Below are 20,899 nucleotides of genomic sequence, written 5' to 3' on the forward strand. Positions count from 1 at the left end.
AGAAAATTATATTAGTGTCTCAATGCATAGAGATAATGTATTTATGAAAGTTCAACATCCGTTAATTAGTAATTAAAAATTTACTAAAATTCTTTTAGTAAAAAGAGTTAAACTTTTAGTAAAAAGGAAGAGAGGGAAATTTCCCGATACCAAAGAGTATCTACTAAAAACCTATAGTACACGCTGTACTTAATAGTCAAGTACTGATTGGAAATGCAGCAGACACTTCCCTTCTATTCAACAATGTAATAGGGGTAATTGTCTAGGCAGTAATTCAAGGAAAAGGAAAAGTATCTGTTTGGAAGGGAATTAATAATGTTGTCTTTATTTCCAATTGATATTTTAAAAAATCCACACAATCTCTAGGTAAATTATTAACATTAACAGGCCAGGTGTGATTCAGCTAAGATAATAATTGAAACCAAATATCAAAATAAAATGAACTTTGATCAGATCTAAACTAAAACCAAGCCATTGAATCATGTTCAGTCATATTGTATCCACAAAATATATGTCCTAAGTATTGATATTTGAGAATAAATGGAATTTTTTTCACTCTTAGGTAAAATTCATGCAATTTATTTTTTTGAAAGATTATATAATCAACATTAAGAACAAGAAAGGAGCTCTACCTATACAAAGGGGAAGAAAAATTGTAAAGAATATCAAGTCATGTTGATATGAATCAATGGTTGCCTTAGATTAGCATTGTCCAGTAGCACTTTCAACAACGCTGGAGATGTTTTATATCCGTGCTGTTCAACATATTAGCCATCTGTAGTCCTAGAGCACTTGAAATGAGGTCAGTGTGACTTTTTAATTTTACTTAAATACAGGTGAAACTTAACAGGTGGGAATGTGATTGGACGCTATTAAATTGGATTAGGAGCCATGTCTTGAATTCCTGTTGGTATGGAAAGTACGCTGATCTTACTTGGTCTGAGTGTGACAGACTGTATGGTGGGAGTGTGGTAGTCTTGGATTCTGTCAAGAACTGATTAAAGAAACATCTGTCATAGCCAGCCCTTCCTAGGAAATCCACTGGAGTCAAAAAAGGGTATATTATTTTTCTTTTTTTTTTTTAATTACAGTAAAATATACAAATCAAAAAATTACCATCTTAACCATTTTTAAATGTACAGTTTGGTGGTAGTAAATAAATTTACATTGTATAATCATCCATCCTTATCCCCACTGAAACTCCGTATCAGTTAATAACTCCACTCCCCATCCTAACCAAACCCCCCTCCCCATTTCTGGCAACTAGCGTTATAACTATTAGACTTCGTCTTTATGAGTTTGATTACTCTGAGTACCTCATATAAGTGGAATCATACAGTATTTGTCTTTTTGTGTTTGGCTTACTTCGCTTAACATGATGTCCTCCAAGTTCATCTGTACTGCAGTATATTACAGAATTTCCTTTCTTTTCAAGGCTGAATAATATTCCAGTCTATGTATATACCACATTTTGCTTATCCATGCATCAGTTGATGGAGACTTGGGTTGCTTCCACATTTTAGCTTCCACAGTGAATAATACTGTTATGAACATGAATATATAAATATCTCTTTGAGACTCTGCTTCCAATTTTTGAGGGTACATATCCCAAAATAGAATTAGTAGATCATGAGGTAATTGTGTGTGTAATCTTGTGAGGGACCACCATACTTTTTTCCACAGTGGCTATACCATTTTATATTCCTACCAACCATGTGCAAGGGTTCCAGGTTCTCCACATCCTCATCAACACTTGTGTTGCTTTTGTTGTTGTTACTTGGCTTTTGGTTATTTTAATGGTAGCCATCCTAATGGATGTGGGGTTGGAATCTCAGGGGATTGTTATTTTTGTTTGAAACCGTATTTACTTAAAAAAAAAAAAAGAAAATAGGACTCTTTTATCTCATTTAGGCTTCCTTAGCTTCGATTTCTCTCAAGAAATCAAAATTGAGAAATCAAGAAAAGTTGATTTCTCTCAGGTACACAGTGCTATTGTATCATGTACGATAATGTGTCTGATCTGTTTCCAGTAAACTGTAATACTCTCTAATGATGTAGAGCAATAATTTTAAGTGTTAGATTACATTTAAGTTCTTTTCACTATATGTAATGTAATTAGAGATGACATATTTCTTTAGTTGAACTGTGTACTTTATCTTGGTCCTCTCAGGGGCCAAATCAATACCGGTAAAACACAGGTGTCTGTCTTTTATTGATAACTGCTTTGTCCTATTGCATTTCATAGCAAATGTGTTAATCAGAGGTTGTTGCACCTCCATCAAAAGCAGTTCCAAATACCAACCTTCTGAAAGAATATATCTATATTCAAATTTTCTTCTCCCAAAGTGCCTACTTTAGTTTAAACATTAGAGTTGCAGAGTTAAAAGTATTGGTCTAATAGAGTGTGAGAAAAACGAAGAAAACACAAATGTACTTGAGAGATGTATGCCGGGGTCAGAATTTCCCCAGTGTGTTGCTGGGGCCTAGATGTTAATTATGTGTCCCCTGTGTAATAAGTTGAACACTCTGAAGAAATGTGTATTTAAAATGTTTCATGTAGTGAACATCATGGTTAATGAAACAGAAGTTAATATTTTATTTCTTCACAAAGAGATGAATGTATTTAATTAATTGAACATTATTTTCTGTACTTTGCTTAAGCTTAGTATCATGTTTCATTAAAAAGTACAAGGAAACTCTAGTTGTATGAAGCAGATATGTTCTCCTAGGATTTGTGGAGAAATAATTATTTTTAATCACTGAGAAAGACCGAGGAACCTGTTATTTGGGATTAATGTCTTTTTATGTGTCCCTGCTTCATTTGGCAAAGAGAAAATGATAATAGTGTACGTAGTCAAATTAGAAGGCTAGAAAAGACAGAAGTTTCTTTTTGTAAAGGAAGAATTATTTGTGACATGGCTACTACAATAGCCCCTGATATTTTGTGGCTGATCCCTAACTCATAAAAGGGTTTGAATCAGTTTTTAAAGATTATTAATAGATATTTTGCTTGAGTTAAGAAAAATTGATTCCCAGATTTTAAGTGTATATTCTACTTTCCACCAATCATGACTTTAAAAAGTTTTAAATAGTGAAATCCCAACGAGTGTTGGCCCAGTCTAGCTTCCTGTGCCTGTATTATCTACCATGCTTGTTTTGCTTGGTTTGAGTTCTTTTATTCGGAGACTTCCCTTAATTCTCCTGACTGTGGAAAATTGATTAGTTGTCCTCTCACTATCAGTTCATAAAACACCTAAATTATGTAGAAATGGATGAGTCTATCAAAACATGCAAGAATATGTCAGGCTAATTTCCCAATAGAGGTGAATGGGGCATGGCTTAATTGAGAGGCTGAGAATTTCAGGTGAAATCCTATTAAATCTGTTCTTTTGTTTACACAGTACAAGCAAAACTTTATAACATCAGTTAGGGTTAGTGTGGGAAATAGAACTGCTCTAGGTATTTTATGTAATAGTTGTTTATAATAATACTGCTGGATGTGGCCTTGCTTAGGCTTCCAAAAAGGGATAGCACAAAGGGGGATATTCACAAGGGAATATTCACTATGGAACAAAATAAATCTTGTCTCTAAGACCTTGCTGGCCAGTAGCAAAGAGCCAAATTAGCAGTTATGTTGTCTCTACCTCATTTCTACATTCTAATTCTTTCTGTATTGAGTCTAATTTGCCATCCCCCATCCCCAACGTAGCTTAAGTGAGTGCTAAACATTGAGTTTTGTAGCCTCTATGGAATAGGAGAGTATATTAGGTAGGGATGGGGGCTGATTGCTGTTAGTCACGTCATAAACCACAGTGGCAGTAATCAGGTTTTCTTTTAGCTGAGAAACATGACCTTGCCTTGTATTTTTCATAGCCCTTGAGCCTAGCCTTGTGTCCATAGTTGGCACTCTGTGAATGCTAGTTGAATTCATGTTAATCCTCATGTCCCATTTACAAATACCTATCCATACACTGGTAATGTTATATTTTTTTTTTTTTTTTTTTTTTTTTTTTTTTTTTTTTTTTTAAAGATTTTATTTATTTATTTGACAGACAGAGATCACAAGTAGGCAGAGAGAGAGAGAGAGAGGAGGAAGCAGGCTCCCCGCTGAGCAGAGAGTCCGATGTGGGACTCGATCCCAGGACCCTGGGATCATGACCTGAGCCGAAGGCAGAGGCTTTAACCCACTGAGCCACCCAGGCGCCCTGGTAATGTTATATTTAATGTGTAGTTTTTTTTCTTTTCTTTTCTTTTTTTTTTTTAAAGATTTACTTATTTTTTTTTCTTTTTTTATTTTTTAGAAACATATATTTTTATCCCCAGGGGTACAGGTCTGTGAATCGACAGGTTTACACACTTCACAGCACTCACCAAAGCACATACCCTCCCCAATGTCCATAACCTCACCCCCCTTCTCCCAACCCCCCTCCCCCCAGCAACCCTCAGTTTTTTTGTGAGATTAAGAGTCACTTATGCTTTGTCTCCCTCCCAATCCCATCTTGTTTCATTGATTCTTCTCCTACCCACTTAAGCCCCCATGTTGCATCACTACTTCCTCATATCAGGGAGATCATATGATAGTTGTCTTTCTCTGCTTGACTTATTTCGCTAAGCATGATACGCTCTAGTTCCATCCATGTTGTCGCAAATGGCAAGATTTCATTTCTTTTGATGGCTGCATAGTATTCCATTGTGTATATATACCACATCTTCTTGATCCATTCATCTGTTGATGGACATCTAGGTTCTTTCCATAGTTTGGCTATTGTGGACATTGCTGCTATAAACATTCAGGTGCACGTGCCCCTTTGGATCACTACGTTTGTATCTTTAGGGTAAATACCCAATAGTGCAATTGCTGGGTCATAGGGCAGTTCTATTTTCAACATTTTGAAGAACCTCCATGCTGTTTTCCAGAGTGGTTGCACCAGCTTGCATTCCCACCAACAGTGTAGGAGGGTTCCCCTTTCTCCGCATCCTCGCCAGCATCTGTCATTTCCTGACTTGTTGATTTTAGCCATTCTGACTGGTGTGAGGTGATATCTCATTGTGGTTTTGATTTGTATTTCCCTGATGCCGAGTGATATGGAGCACTTTTTCATGTGTCTGTTGGCCATCTGGATGTCTTCTTTGCAGAAATGTCTGTTCATGTCCTCTGCCCATTTCTTGATTGGATTATTTGTTCTTTGGGTGTTGAGTTTGCTAAGTTCTTTATAGATTCTGGACACTAGTCCTTTATCTGATATGTCGTTTGCAAATATCTTCTCCCATTCTGTCAGTTGTCTTTTGATTTTGTTAACTGTTTCCTTTCCTGTGCAAAAGCTTTTGATCTTGATGAAATCCCAATAGTTCATTTTTGCCCTTGCTTCCCTTGCCTTTGGCGATGTTCCTAGGAAGATGTTGCTGCGGCTGAGGTCAAAGAGGTTGCTGCCTGTGTTCTCCTCAAGGATTTTGATGGATTCCTTTCTCACATTGAGGTCCTTCATCCATTTTGAGTCTATTTTCGTGTGTGGTGTAAGGAAATGGTCCAATTTCATTTTTCTGCATGTGGCTGTCCAATTTTCCCAGCACCATTTATTGAAGAGGCTGTCTTTTTTCCATTGGACATTCTTTCCTGCTTTGTCGAAGATTAGTTGACCATAGATTTGAGGGTCTATTTCTGGGCTCTCTATTCTGTTCCATTGATCTATGTGTCTGTTTTTGTGCCAGTACCAAGATTTACTTATTTGAGAGAGTGAGCATGGGGACTAGGGGCAAAGGGAGAGAGCATCTTTAGCAGACTCTGCACTGAGCACAGAGCTCAATATGGGGCTCAATCTCATGATCCTGAGATTGCAACCTGAGCTGAAACTAAGCATCAGACACTTAAACAACTGCACCACTCAGGTACCCCTCAATGTGTAGTTTATTTGCAGGTTTTTGTTTTTAAAGCTTCCTGTCCATTTTAACTTACTTAAAAGTAAATCATCTATACACGTCAATTAACTTGTCACATGGAACCTAAAATGTTCCAACATGCTGGAAAAGAGTTTAATTTTAATAAATACAAAAAGTATAAATAAAATTTTAATTTTTTTTTCTGCACTTGAATCAGTCCTCTTGCTGGGATATTTGCGTCTCATTTTGGATATAATGTCCTTGTTCAGTTAGTGTTTTCATCTTGTGTCTGCTTTAAGGAAGTCATATTTTGGGCTGGAATTAGTCTTATCTTTGTTCAGAGTCAGTGTTAAGATAATTAATTGAATTCTGTTTTGAAGGGTGTTCTCCTTGAGGCATGTTTGTTACTTATTAACTTTAATGTCACCATTTTTATCCTTATAAAGAATTGAGCTTTATATTTGCCTATACTTTAAATATCTTTTTTTGTTTCAGTGTATCATTTTGATAGGGTAGTTGCTACTTTCATTGTGCTGGGTTTCTAGAAACTACGTTGTAAAACACATCATTCTATTGTGGTTTGTATGTGTTCATATGAGAAACTTTATAATTAAGCATAGTATTTCCAACCAAGGAGACTTGGGAATCAGAACATTTGTTCTTAAAATAAACTTGTCATCAATGCAAGCTATAAAAACTCTTAATCTTCATAATAATTAATATTTAAACCTGTTTTTTAATTTTTGATAAAATGAGTATAATACAAACACATAATTTTACGATATACATGTTTACTCTAGTGTGAGTAAACATCACACCAAAAATTTGCGTCTTCATATTTCTGTTATACCATATATTTGATGTATCTAAAACTCAAAGAGTAGCAATTATAAAAATTAAAAGAAATGTACAAATGACTGTATTTCCATTTGGCTTGCCCCTAATTTGGGATCATTCTTTTACAAATATTGCAGAATCAAGTTATTTGAAATTCTCACAAAAAGACTTTTTGGGAGAGCTGTCTATTTGATCAGATTCTCTAGTTAATCTTTTCCTTCTTCCCCATTCTCCTCTCAACCACATTTCCCCCGACAACACCAATGTTATGAGCACTTTCATCATGAAAGAAGGCACCAAAGGGAAACAGAGGACAAGAGTGCTGTGCATACTCTTGCCTTATTGGTGTTGGCTGTTAAGTTTGAGTTCTAAGATTGGCTGGCATAGGCATTCATTTTCTCTCTAGCTATGTTTTTGCCTCTCCCCTCCTGCCCCCCCATGTTTGCTCTTTGTCTTTATTACTTTCACTAGCAACTGTGAATTATCTTCTTTTTGTTCCCTTAGCCATCACCTAATGGTGTTAGCTCAGGGCTCTTTTCTTTTTGACAAAGAATCATTGTTAGAAAATGTTATATAAAGATAAGGATAGATGAAGACACCTAAGAATGAAATCTAAGTATAGATTAGGTAGCATAAATTGGGAAAAGAGGCAGAATTTGAAATACAGGAGAGAAAAATTGCTCATATGTATCACATTTATTTAAAATAACTGTTAAATAACCACACTATATGGTTCTCTGTAGCAGTAGAATGTAGAACCATGCTTTCTCTCATCTTTTTGTGTCTCTAGCAGCTTGGTTGTTGCTGAGTGCGGTAAATATTTATTTGATTAAATGGAAACATACCTGTATTTTCCTCAGAAAGAATGAGACTGACAAGTGGTGTTTTTCTTTTTCTTTTTCTCCCCCTATTCTCTTGAATGCTATAGATGGTTCTTATCTATTATAAGCAAGCTCTATTGAATTTGATTGCTGAGATTGAATTCAGATGAGAAAAAATTGGTTCTAAAAGTCCATTCCTGCTTTTAAAAAGATGATCTTCAATTATTTTTAATGTTGCTATAATATTTTAATATCCTAGAGTTAGTATAATGTCCTTTGGTGATTAATCTTTCTCAAGCACATATCTGATCACGTTATTCCCTTGCTGAGAAACTTTTGAAAGCTTAAACTGGATTTCAGCATTCTCCCAACCTGGTTTCTGACCTTCCTTTTTAATCTCTTTTTGGCCCTCTTGAACTTTTACTCTTCTTGAATAGCCCTGATGGCCCAGTCTGTGGCTCTAGTCAGTGCTACTGTTGGTCTTAAATGCCTGTCCTTTATCAGTGACCCAATCTTTTCTCTTCTTCACACGTGAGTTTGCTCATTGTCTCCTTATTTTATGTGCCTTTCTTTATGAGTTCTTGATGATCAGAGTAGTTTCTCTTAAATTTACTAACTTAAATTGTTTCTGCTTTGCTATCTAACGGTTATGTCTCTTCCCTCCTGCTTGATCATATTTGTCCTAACCAGTGTTTCTCATCTAATACTTTCCTCAGTGCCTAGCCAGTGTCTTGAATATAGAAGGGGAAAACTATTCTATGCCTGATTTTGTTTAACCAAGTCACCTCTATTCTGTGATTTTTTTTTCTCTCAGTTTTTTTTTAAATTTTTTATTTTTTATAATTTTTCCTCTCAGTTTTAAAAATGTTGCAGAAACATCCATGCCTCAGAGATTGTGTAATTCCTATTTAGGATTTCCTCCTATCTCAGGAAAGAACATGGTAGCTTACTTAATTATTTAAGAGGTTATTTGGCTGGTATCCAAGTCAGTAATACAGTGAAGTGGAATGAATATTAGTTTGACTATTGGGGATCTGTGGCTCTCTGCTGTAAACTACTTCCCTTAACTTGGGTTGATTATCTCCTTGTCCCTCAATTTCCTCATCTTTATAATACAGGACTTGGATTAACTCTCTAATTTTTTTGGAAAGATTTTATTTATTTATTTGAGAGAAAGAAAACCTGCACAAGTAGTACTGAGGGGAGAGGGAGACAGAGAAGCAGATTCCTACTGAGTGGGAGCCAACGCAGGGCTTGATCCCAGGACCCTGGGAGGAAGAACTGAGCTGAAGGCAGACACTTAACCACTTAACTGGCTGGGCGACCAAGGAGCCTACCTCTCTAATTTTGATGTTGTTTCTAGTTAGCAATAAACCTTTGAGTTTGCATTGTTGAATTTGTAAAGTATGCCAATCAATGAGTCTTCCAGATGTTTATCCAATTGATTTTGTATAGGTCATCATTCTTCTGATATGTAGATGTTATTGAGTCCTCTTTATAAATTTAGTTGCCTTGGCTCACAGATGGTAAACACTTCTCCTAAGGTATAGAGTGACAGAGCTGGGATTTGATCTCAAGTCTGTGATTCATTTTCTTTCCCTGATATGCTACTATTTCCCTAGGATGTTGTTTTTGAGTCATTAAAGTGTGGCTCTTTTCTCATTACCCTTAAAGGTCTCACACAAAGTACATAATACTAGATGAAAATGTTTATTTAAAATAAATATTCTGAGACCCTGGCTTATTTGGGATGAAGTTTTCATTTTTAAATATTCCCTAAGGTGCCCAATCCTTTGTATGCATTGACTATCAAATAAGAGTACTGGAAAAATTGTGCTACACTGTATGTTAGTGATATCAGTGAACAAATAATTGTTGTTGTCACCTACATAGTAGTCTGCTTTTTGTAGGTTTAGTAATTCTTCAAGAATATGAGAAATAAAAAGAAGGCAGGTAGGAAGATCCTCATATACTAGACGGAACTGGTTTCTTAATTCTATAAATTTATTCCATTATTCTCCTAGCTAGTCCAGTTTTTCCACTTTGGTAATTTCAAGTTGGTAAATATTTATTTTGTAATCCACATATGTGAAATTATGATCTTAGATGTTTGAACAGTTAAAGCTAGAATTTATGATGGTTCCTATCCATACTAATTTTTAAAAATAGAGTATCTCTTTTTCATTTTCTATTTTCATTTTAATGCCTTATTCATATGAGTGGGCTGTCTGTAGTTATAATTTGAATGCAAACACTGTAGTAATTAAAAAGGAAGCCATTGGTAGCCAAGGCCAATCAATTTTAAAGGAAGAGAGTTCTTTTCTATCATCTTCTAAATGCAGCTATAATGCATTCTTTAATAGATTCTTTTCCTTTCTGTCTATTCCTTGGCCATTTTACTACTGGAAAGAAAGGAGTTAACAAAGTAGACCAGAGACTCTTTCCTTGGGTCAGCTTCCAAAATAGGCCCTTGTTTGGCATCTGGGAACTTTAATAATAATCAAGTAAGAAACTTTCCTTAAACGATAAGGTGTAGCTCATGGTGCTTAGACCTTTTCTACAAAGAATGTGGTTTGTGCTGAACAACCGCTTTCCTTCTGGTGGTCTGGATTTTGGTCCATACTAGGCAGACAGTATGGACTAGCTTCTAATGAAAACTTTGAGCACTGAGTTTCTAATGAGTTTCCCTGGTAACAAGTACCTCACACACGTTGTCAGAATTCAGTGCTGGAAGAATTGAGTGTACCCTCTGACTGCAGGGAGAGAACTCCTGGAAGCTTGTGCCCGGGTTCCACTGGACTCCACCCCATGTTCTCGTCCCTTTGTTGATTTTGCCTTGTATCTTCTCAGGCTAATAAATCTCAACATAAGTATGACTGTATGCTGAATCCGGGGAATCCTTCTAGTTATCAGCAAACCTGAGACCCTCGACACAACTGCTTATTAACATTTTTTTCCCACCTAAATAAGGAGAAAGAGATGAAAGAGAAATGTGTAAAGTTTTAGATTGAGTTGGAGTGTTTATAAATCTTTGGTAAGGTGCTGTGAAAGGGATCAGAACGTAGCATCCCCAAATGTTCTACTTTGGCATGTCGATTATTGTGAGCTGAAGGCACTTGAGAAACAGTAGATGCAGAAAAGGTACTCTGACCTCTTTTCCTACCTAAAGAAGGTCATAATATTTCCCATGAGGAAGGTACACTCCCTCTACCAGGAAGAAAACATTTTTTAATCTCTGGAGATTGGGAGTTGATTCCAAAGTGGATATGTACAAAGGAACCTAAAATAACCCTGATCTTCAGTTAGATTCCCCCCATATATTTCCTAGCCACTTTCCCACAGTTTATTACCCCTCGAAGCTTATTAGATCCCTTTTCCTTTTTCTTGTCATTTCCCCACAAATTCTATGTTTAAAAAAGCGTAGAAGCTCTTGATCCCAACCACTTTGTAGGGTCTTCATTTTCCTAACAAAGGCTCCTATGTCTATGTAAAAATATTAAATAAAATTTGTGTGCTTTTTTCCTGTTAATCTGTCTTGTGTTGGTTTAATTCTCAGGCCCAGCTATAGAATCTAAATGTTCCCATTAGGAACCAAAGTTTTTTCTCCCATATAACTGGAAACAATTCTTGGTGGGAAAAAAAAAAAAAATCTGTGTTTTTGGATAGTTCCTGTCTTTGACAGTACTTACATAGTGAGAAATAAGTAATAGACTTGATTAAACGATATGAAATTTAACAACTCTGCTCTAGTGGCTGAAATAATTTCACACAATTTAACTATAAAATGTTCTTTAGGGTAGAAGAGGCTGCCAGGAATGTATGGTAGTAATAACAGAATTGGAAATCATCCTAATGGAATAAATAAGAAAATTGCCTTTCATTTAGCATTTCATGTAGTACATAGGAAGATACTAGTATTTGGTATATCTGCCCACCCTAAAAGCATTTATCCATGGATTAATGATGTGTTTGTTTACTTGTGTGCTCTCTATAGATGTGTGCGTATGTGAAGGATTGTTGTGAGGGTTCTGTAAAATAATCTCTTGATTAATGGGGCAGAAATGTTTGTTACAATTAGATTATTCTGATTTGTTATTTGAGGAAGATGGATTAAAGACAACATCAAAACTGTGGCTGAACAGGACCTGCCAAGGAATGAATATAGACAGGAGTTCTATGACAGGTTTTACCTGAAGCATAATGCAGACAGACAGATGGGAGCAAATCAGTGGCAGCGGTTTCCAGACTCAGAGTAGTTAGAGGCAGGGTTCATCCAGTTCAAATTCAATCCTATTTTCCCATCAGTAGTAAGAACCACAATTATTTACAATTAGAACCACATCCTTTTCTATTCATTTATACTTACATACCCAATTAATGCCATGATGTTTTCAAGTATTCTTCTAAGTGAGTTATTGTATGAAATATGTTAATATGAAAGTCTGTAATTTTTAAAATGTGAGAACAATGAAATTTATGTGCTTAAGCTCTGGGCTTGCATATGTTAATCATGTGCCTATTCTTGTTGTTCTGTAATTATAGAAGAATAAATAATGCTGAACTTATTTTCCTCCTGGGTTCAAGAGCTTGTTAGGGATATTCAGAGAATTTTGTATGTTTGAGTCTATTATAAATTTGAGACTATCTAACTGTGACCTTATTTCTGTTTGTTAGCTTTTAAACATTTATCTCTTGTTCATTTTCTCTTTTCCTACAGCAGTTACTTCAAACTTGGCTCGCTATTTAAATATACAATTCCATTCCCGTTTCTATACTTTCTCAGAAGAGAAAGCCATTACTGCCATTTTATTAGTAGAACTACCTTAATTGTTAGGAGTTGGGCATCAGATAAATTCAATTTTTTGACATGCTAAAATTAAGAAGCTGTGGAATTTCCAGATGTACACATCATTATATAATTCAATATTTAAAGGTCTGGCGTTTAGAAAATCATCCTGGCTTCTGAATTGGAAATTACTTGTATCGTTGTCTACCTACATGCTTACTTACTTACTGAAGATATTTTATAAATAGAATGATGTGTAATTCTAGAATTTTGGACTGTTATCTGTATTTAAAAGCTAAATGGTGGGAGAGACCAAGGAAAGGAGATTAAAGAGCAGGAGTAAAAGGAGAACTAGTGAAGAGAGGGGTATTATGAAAGTCAGGGAAGAAGAAAGACTTATAAAACAGAAGGAGCCATCGACAGTGCCACATGCTACAAAGAAACTAGGGTAGATTTTTAAAGAGTCCATTGTATTTGGCTAAAGAGGATCTTTGGATATCTTGATGAGAGCTATTTTAATTGTATAATAGGTATGAAAACCAAATCCAATGAATGGGGAAATGAATTAGGAATAAAATTGTGGGGTACCAGGTGTAGACTGCTCTTTCCAGGAGTCTGATTTAATAGGAAGCAGAGTATAGAGTACTGGTTCGATCATGTCAGATTAAGGGTTTTTTTGTTTGTTTGTTTCATTAAAAAAATTATTTCTGTGGTTTTTTTTAATTCAAGTATAGCTAATACATCGTGCTGCAATAGTTTCAGGTGTCCAACACAATTACTCAGTAGTTTCACACATTTCTCATTGCTCATCAAGATAAATGTTCTATTAATCCCTTTATCTATTTCCCTCATCATCCTTTCACCCCCTTCTCCGAAAATAGCTAGTTCATTCTCTGTGTTTAAGAGTCTGTTTTTTCAAATAACCCAGTCAGTAACTGGGCAGAAGACATGAATAAACACTTCTCCAGAGAAGACACACAAATAGCTAACAGACACATGAAAAAATGTTCAACATCACTAGCCATCAGAGAAATACAAATCAAAACCTCAATAAGATACCACCTTACACCAGTTAGTGGCGAAAAATAAAAAGATAGGAAAAAAACAAGTGTTGGTGAGGATGTGGAGAAAGGGGAACCCTCATACACTGTTGGTGGGAATGCAAGCTGGTACAGACACTCTGGAAAACAGTATGGAGGTTCCTCAAGACATTAAAAATAGAGCTACCCAACAGCCCAGCAATTGCACTATTATTTACCTGAAAGATGCAGATGTAGTGAAAAGAAGGGGCACACAATGTCCACAGTAGCCAAACTATGGAAGGAGCTGAGATGTGAGATGCTCTTCAATAGATGAATGGATAAAGATGATGTGGTTCTTATATACAATGGGATATTACTCAGCCATCAGTAAGGATGAATACATGTTATTTGCATCGACATGGGTAGAACTGAAGAGAATTATGCTAAGTGAAATAAGTCAAGCAGAGAAAGACAATTATTGTATAGTTTCACTCCTATGTGGAACATAAGGAATAGCACAGAGGACCACAGGGGAAGGAGGAGGGAAGACTGAATAGGAAGAAATCAGCGAGGGAGACAACTATGAGAGATTCCAGACTCCGGGAACCAAACTAAGGGTTGCAGAAAGGGGAGTAGGTTGGGCGGATGAGATAACTGAGTGATGAGTATTAAGGAGGGCACGTGTGGTGATGAGCACTGGGTGTGATATGCAGCTGATGCATCGTTGAACAGTACACCAAAAACTAATGATGTACTATATGTTGGCTAATTGAACATAATTAAAAAAAAAAAAAGCTGGGGAAAAAAGTCTTTTTTTTTTTTGTCTCTTTTTTTCTTTGTTCTGTTTCTTAAATTCCACATATGAGTGAAATCATGCAGTATTTGTGTTTCTGTGACTGACTTATTTCACTTAGCATTATACCCTGTAGGTCCACCCATGTTGTTGCAAACAGCAAGATTTCATTCTTTTTTTTTAATGGCTGAATAATATTCCATTGTGTGTGCACATGTGCGCGTCTGTGTTACATCTTTATTTATCTGTGAATGACATTTGGGTTGCTTCTGTATCTTGGCAATTATAAATAATGCTGCAATAAACATAGGGGTGCATGTATCCCTTTGAATTAGTGTTTTCACTAAAAAAAAAAAAGTTGTGGAATTATTGGGTAATATGATAATTCTAGTTGTAATTTTTGAGGAACCTCCATACCATTTCTCACAATGGCTGCACCAATTTGCATTCCCTCCAATAGTGAATGAGTGTCCCTTTTCTTCCACATCTTCACCAACACCTTGTAATTTCTTGTGTGTGTGTGTGTTTTGTTTGTTTGTTTGTTTTAGCCATTCTGACAAGTATAAAGCGGTATCTCATTGTGGTTTTAATTTGCATTTCCCTGCTGATTAATGATGTTGAGCATTTTTTCATGGTCTGTTGGCCATTTGTATGTCTTCTTTGCAAAAGGGTTTGTTCAGGTTTTCTGTCCATTTTTTATGGATTATTGGTTTTTGATGTTGAGTTGTCTAAGTTCTTCATATATTTTGGATATTAATTCCTTATTGGATATCTCATTTGCAAATATATTCTACCACTAGGTAGGTTGCCTTTTTGTTTTGTCGATGGTTTCCTTCACTGTACAAAAGCTTTTTATTTCGGTGTAGGCCCAATGGTTTAATTTTGCTTTTTGTTTTCCTTGCCAAAGTAGACGTATTTGGAAAAATTGTTTTTATGGCTGATGTCAAAGAAATTACTGCTTATATTTTCTTTAGGAATTTTATGGTATCAGATCTCATACTTAGGTCTTTAATCCATTTTGAGTTTATTTTTGTCTATGGTGTAAGAAAGTGGTCCAGTTTCATTCTTTTGCATGTAGCTGTGCTGTTTTTCCAACATCATTAACGAGAATCTTCCTGTTGCATGTTTCTGCCTCGTTTTCATTGATTAATTGACCATGAAAGTGTGGGCTTATTGCTGGACGCTCTATTCTATTCTGTTGATCTGTGTGCCTATTTCTGTGCCAGTATGTACTGTTATGATTATATTAGCTTTGTAGTATATCTTGAAATCTGGGATCATGATACCTCTAGCTTTGTTCTTTTTCAGATTGCTTTGACTATTAGGGTCTTTTGTGGTTCCATACAAGTTTTAGGATTATTTGATCTAGTTATATGAAAAATGCTTTTGGTATTTTGATAGGGATTGCATGAAAACTGCAGATTGCTTTGGGTAATATAAACATTTTAACAATACTGATTCATTCAATTCATGAACATGAACTATCTTTCTGTTTGTTTGTATCCTCTTCAATTTGTTTCATTAAGAAAAAATTATTACTGGGCGCCTGGGTGGCTCAGTGGGTTAAGCCGCTGCCTTCGGCTCAGGTCATGATCCCAGGGTCCTGGGATCGAGTCCCGCATTGGGCTCTCTGCTCAGCAGGGAGCCTGCTTCCTCCTCTCCCTCTGCCTGCCTCTCTGCCTACTTGTGATCTGTCTGTCAAATAAATAAATAAAATCTTTAAAAAAAAAAAAAGAAAAGAAAAAATTATTACTGTGATTTATTATTTTTTTTAAGATTTTTATTTATTTGTCAGAGAGAGAGAGAGAGAGAGAGCGCGAGCGCATGAGCACAGGCAGACAGAGTGGCAGGCAGAGGCAGAGGGAGAAACAGGCTCCCTGCTGAGTGAGGAGCCCAATGTGGGGCTTGATCCCAGGACACTGGGATCATGACCTGAGCCGAGGGCAGCCGCTTAACCAACTGAACCATCCAGGCATCCCGTGATTTTTTTTTTAAAGATGTAAATAGTAGAGAAGAATGATCCAGTAGGAAAAGAGAGGTTCAGTACAAGGAAGAGAAGATATAATTGATGTATGAAACCCTTGATGGATATGGAAGGAAATTACAAAGATAGGCTAATTTGTCTAAGGAAGATCCCCTTTCCTCAGAGACTAGACAGGAAGACAGACTATCCATTGGTTAAGTTTCAAAATGGTACATTAAGGATATTTAAGGGATGTCCTGCATAATAGCTTCAATTTCATTTTTTAAGGAGCTATGTTACACACTAGAAGTGAGTGAAAAGATGGTGGGTCTGAGGCAGGCCATTTTGGAAGGGCCACTGTGTGGATTGGGAAGAGGCATGCAGTAGAATTTCTGCACCAAGGGCTTGCCTCTCCGGGTGCCATCACATCAACTGATACTCCTGTTTGGTTTTCCTTGGAGGACTCAGGAACCTGATATAGGAAACAGGAAATATGTTAATTCCCCCAGAGCTGGTAGTTTTACCATTTAAGTTTAGCTTTATCTATCATATGATCTCCTTGATATGAGGAAGTGGTGATGCAACATGGGGGCTTAAGTGGGTAGGAGAAGAATAAAGGAAACAAGATGGGATTGGGAGGGAGACAAACCATAAGTGACTTTTAATCTCACAAAACAAACTGAGGGTTGCTGGGGGGAGGGGGTTTGGGAGAAGGGGGTGGGATTATGGACATTGGGGAGGGTATGTGCTTTGGTGAGTGCTGTGAAGTGTGTAAACCTGGTGATTCACAGACCTGTACCCCTGGGGATAGAGTATTATGCCTCCATTAGAAAGGATGAATACCCAACTTTTGTAGCAACATGGACGGGACTGGAAGAGATTATGCTGAGTGAAATAAGTCAAGCAGAGAGAGTCAATTATCATATGGTTTCACTTATTTGTGGAGCATAACAAATAGCATGGAGGACATGGGGACTTAGAGTGGAGAAGGGAGTTGGGGGAAATTGGAAGGGGAGGTGAACCATGAGAGACTATGGACTCTGAAAAACAATCTGAGGGTTTTGAAGGGACGGGGGGTGGGAGGTTGGGGTACCAGGTGGTGGGTATTATAGAGGGCACGGATTGCATGGAGCACGGGGTGTGGTGCAAAAATAATGAATACTGTTATGCTGGAAAAAAAAAAAAAAAAAAAAAGTTTAGCTTTAAAAAAGAGTTTGAGGGGCGCGTGGGTGGCTCAGTGGGTTAAGCCTCTGCCTTCAGCTCGGGTCATGATCTCAGGGTCCTGGGATCGAGTCCCGCATCGTGCTCTCTGCTCAGTGGGGAGCCTGCTTCCTCCTCTCTCTCTGCCTGCCTCTCTGCCTACTTGTGATCTCTCTCTCTCTCTCTCTGTCAAATAAATAAATAAATAAATAAAATCTTAAAAAAAAAAGGAGTTTGAAATGTGAACAAGGGAGTGGTTAAAGTGAAAATTAAAGAAGTTAGGTCAAAAATCTTGGATTTAAAGCCAGCAAAAGAAATGTCAGGGCGTGGTCATCTTCCTGACAATGAAGAGCAGATGCATGAGAAGAAAAGGAGTGAGGGAACGGGGCAGATGGGGAGATAAAGCCAAAGGCTGAGGAATGGGGAAAAGGGATGAGAGGAGGAGTACTGGGGAGAAGGGAGTACTGGGACTCTTGTTTCATAGATGGCCCTTCTGAACAGAACCACTAAGATAGGACTGTGAGAGTAGGTGACAAACAGACAAGGAGTTAGGGTCATCTGAGAATCTGGCCACTTAGCAAAGAGTTGAAAACATGGGCTCTCCAGCCAGACAATCTGGGTCTAAATCCCATTTGCTCACATATTAGGTATGTGATCTTGGGCAGGTTCCAAGAGTTGGTTACAGATCACTAAAATTAAGATAGTAATAGTGGGACCAAGTGAGGTCATTCTTATAAAGTATTTGCTTAATCCTTTGTACAACTCAAGTGCTCAGTAAACTTTAGTAGTAATAATAATTATTATTGCTAGCTCCTTCTCATTTAGATCTCAGCTCATATGTCATCTCCCAAGAGAAACCCTCCCCAGCCACACTGTAGAATTTAGTCCCCTTCAGGTAACTGTCCCTCATTTTAGCATCTAGCATCATTTGCAGTTGTAATCTAGCTGGTAGTGTGAGTATCTCCCCAGTTTATATTACTTAGTTTTTTGGTATCAAAACCAGGTCTTACTAACCATTTTGTAAGCTATGTGCTTAACATGTAGGAAGGATACCCACTCTCCGAAGTGTTTGTTAGAAAAAAAAAAATATTGGCATCTCTCTGCTGATGGAGAAATCATGCGAATACTGTGGGTTAGTAAAGTTGATTTCTACCTTAGTGATAAAACTTTTAGATAAGGGCAAAAGGGCAAACTACTACCACTATGGCTTTCTGATTTCATTTTAGAATTTTCCGCACAAACAAGTGCACAGTTCTCAATTTACTATTTTGTTTGGGTAGATAAAGGAGTGACTCATCTCTTCCATGCTGCATTGAATTTAGCAAACTGAGCAAATGCAAACCTGTTGCTCTGAAAATGAAACTTGTTTTCAAGGCATTATTTTTATTGTATTTTTTTTTTTTTTTTTTGCCATGATGTCAAACAATGACTTTAACCATGAAAGAAATTGTATTTCACTTATTTGAGCCATGGTGCGGGGATAATGGAATCTGGAACTGAACGTTCTGCTGTAAGAATCAGGGGAAGTTAGTAAATGTTTCCAGCCTGCATTTGTAGGAGCCTTACAGCAATGTAGATGATATTTATTGTTTGTCCAGCTCCGGTATCATCTTAGTCCCCTGAACATGGCCTTTTCATGTTACCTTTGTCACCTGAGCATTGGAAAGTAAGGCTCAGGAGGGGCAGCACACGGGATACATTATTTCTTAATTTGTCACTCCCTTCCAAAGCTCTATAATAGTGGCTTAATGTTAATGATTACAATATTCTTTTATTTGTTTAAAATGTTATATAAAAGTGTCCTCTCATTTTTAAGTTAAAAATAGATCCTTACTAGGTCTTTTCAAATTGAAAATATGTATGAAGCATGACGATTTAGTGCAATTTCCAAATGTGTTGTTGACCCATTCTGGGAAGCTGGATTTTAAGAGTTCAGGTTTGCTTTTCTTAATTATTATGTAGTTCAAATAAATTTGTTTGTTTAAAAATCTATCCTACCCTGATTTTTGTAAGCTTGAGCTAAGTTTAGCAATTTATAACATTAGATTTAGCTGGAATTAATGTGCCTATAAACACTTTATTGAGAATCTTTTAAATGAACTTTAAAATATTATCTATATTGATCTATCATCAATGTGCATATTTTATTAGGTATTTTTATTCTATTGTAACAAAATTTATGTGTTGCTAGAAAGTGAAATATTACATATGACTGCTGTGATAATCTGACAGTTTTTTTAAAACTGACATTTTTTTCATTTGGACCAAGTGCTAGATTCTTACTAAAGTGATGCACGTTGTTTTTCTCATCAAAAGTCCTTCTATGGGGCGCCGGGATGGCTCAGTGGGTTAAAGCCTCTGCCTTCTGCTCAGGTCATGATCTCAGGGTTTTGAGATCGAGCCCTGCATCGGGCTCTCTGCTCAGCAGGGAGCCTTCTTCCCCCCTCCTCTCTCTCTACCTGCCTCTCTGCCTACTTGTGATCTCTGTCAAATAAATAAATAAAATCTTAAAAAAAAAAAAAGTCCTTCTACTTTGGTGACTGTCAACTAGAAAATATGTGTTTTCCCTATTTGGATAATGAAGTAGTCTAAAAAAGAGGAACTATTTCTATAACGAATTATTCCCAACTTAGGTGCCCATAAAATACATAGAGAGGGACTCATGTCTTCTAGACTGACTACTAATGAAATTTGGTACAGGTGGTTCCCATTTCAGTCATTCTCAGACATTAGAGATTCTTGTTTGATGCTATGTTAGACATCCAGTTTGACAAGAACATATTCCTAATATTTCTCATGCTTTATTCCCAGAATTTAACACATCAATTGGAGCACAAAGAAAAGGAGCAGCTACAGATGTTGGATCAGCTTAAGGAGATCCAGAATCACTTTGAAACTTGTGAGGCTAAACACAGGCGTGCTGACCTTCAGATTTCAGAGCTGACCCACCATGCGGAGGATGCAACCAAGCAGGCGGAGCAGTACCTCCTCGAGTTCCAGCAGTCAGAGGCCCTGAGGCAGGAGGCAGAGAAGAGGAGAGAAGAGCTGAAACTGAAAGCTCAGGAGGCCATCAGGCAGTGGAAGCTTAAGCACAAGAAGTTAGAGCGAGCGCTGGAGAAACAGTCTGAAACTCTAGATCAACTGACAGACAAGAATAATCAGGTATAAATCCAAATTCCTAAGGAATGGTTTTTGCTGTGACCGACCATTCATTCATCCATCCTTTGAACAAACACTTGAGTGCCGTACTGTGCATGTACCCTATCATGATGTCCTTGATAGAAGAGTCTTTATGTCTTGGCTTTTGCAAGGCAAAAAGTAATTTAATTTTTTAAGCTTTTAAAGTCTTCTCCACAGTTGAACATTCTCTGAGTTTTTAGAGTTGGCCCTTAGAAAGAGATCCTCTATTGTGCTTAGCGAAATTAGTCAATCGGAGAAAGACAATTATCATCTGATCTCCCTGATATGAGAAAGTGGAGATGCAACGTGGGGGGTTTGGGGGTAGGAAGGGAGGGAGACAAACCATAAGAGACTCTCAACCTCACAAAACAACCTGAGGCTTGCCGGGGAGGGGAGTGGGGTAGGGAGAGGGGGGTGGGA

The 20,899-nt window shown here is 37.0% G+C and overlaps 1 protein-coding gene across 13 annotated transcripts in view; it reads left to right on the top strand.

The window, feature by feature from the left end:
- CEP128 (centrosomal protein 128) overlaps positions 1–20,899 on the top strand; it is a 408,542-nt gene that overhangs the window by 101,738 nt on the left and 285,905 nt on the right. For all 13 annotated transcript variants that reach the window (XR_004286107.1, XM_032344800.1, XM_032344799.1 and 10 more), the window contains one exon: positions 20,111–20,461. Coding sequence is in view for 12 of the 13 variants with exons in the window: in XM_032344800.1 (XP_032200691.1) it covers positions 20,111–20,461 (351 nt within the window). In the remaining variant the exon portion in view is untranslated. The remainder of the gene's footprint in view (positions 1–20,110; positions 20,462–20,899) is intronic.

Source organism: Mustela erminea, chromosome 5, assembly GCF_009829155.1.
Source record: "Mustela erminea isolate mMusErm1 chromosome 5, mMusErm1.Pri, whole genome shotgun sequence".
Classification (NCBI taxonomy): Eukaryota; Metazoa; Chordata; class Mammalia; order Carnivora; family Mustelidae; genus Mustela; species Mustela erminea.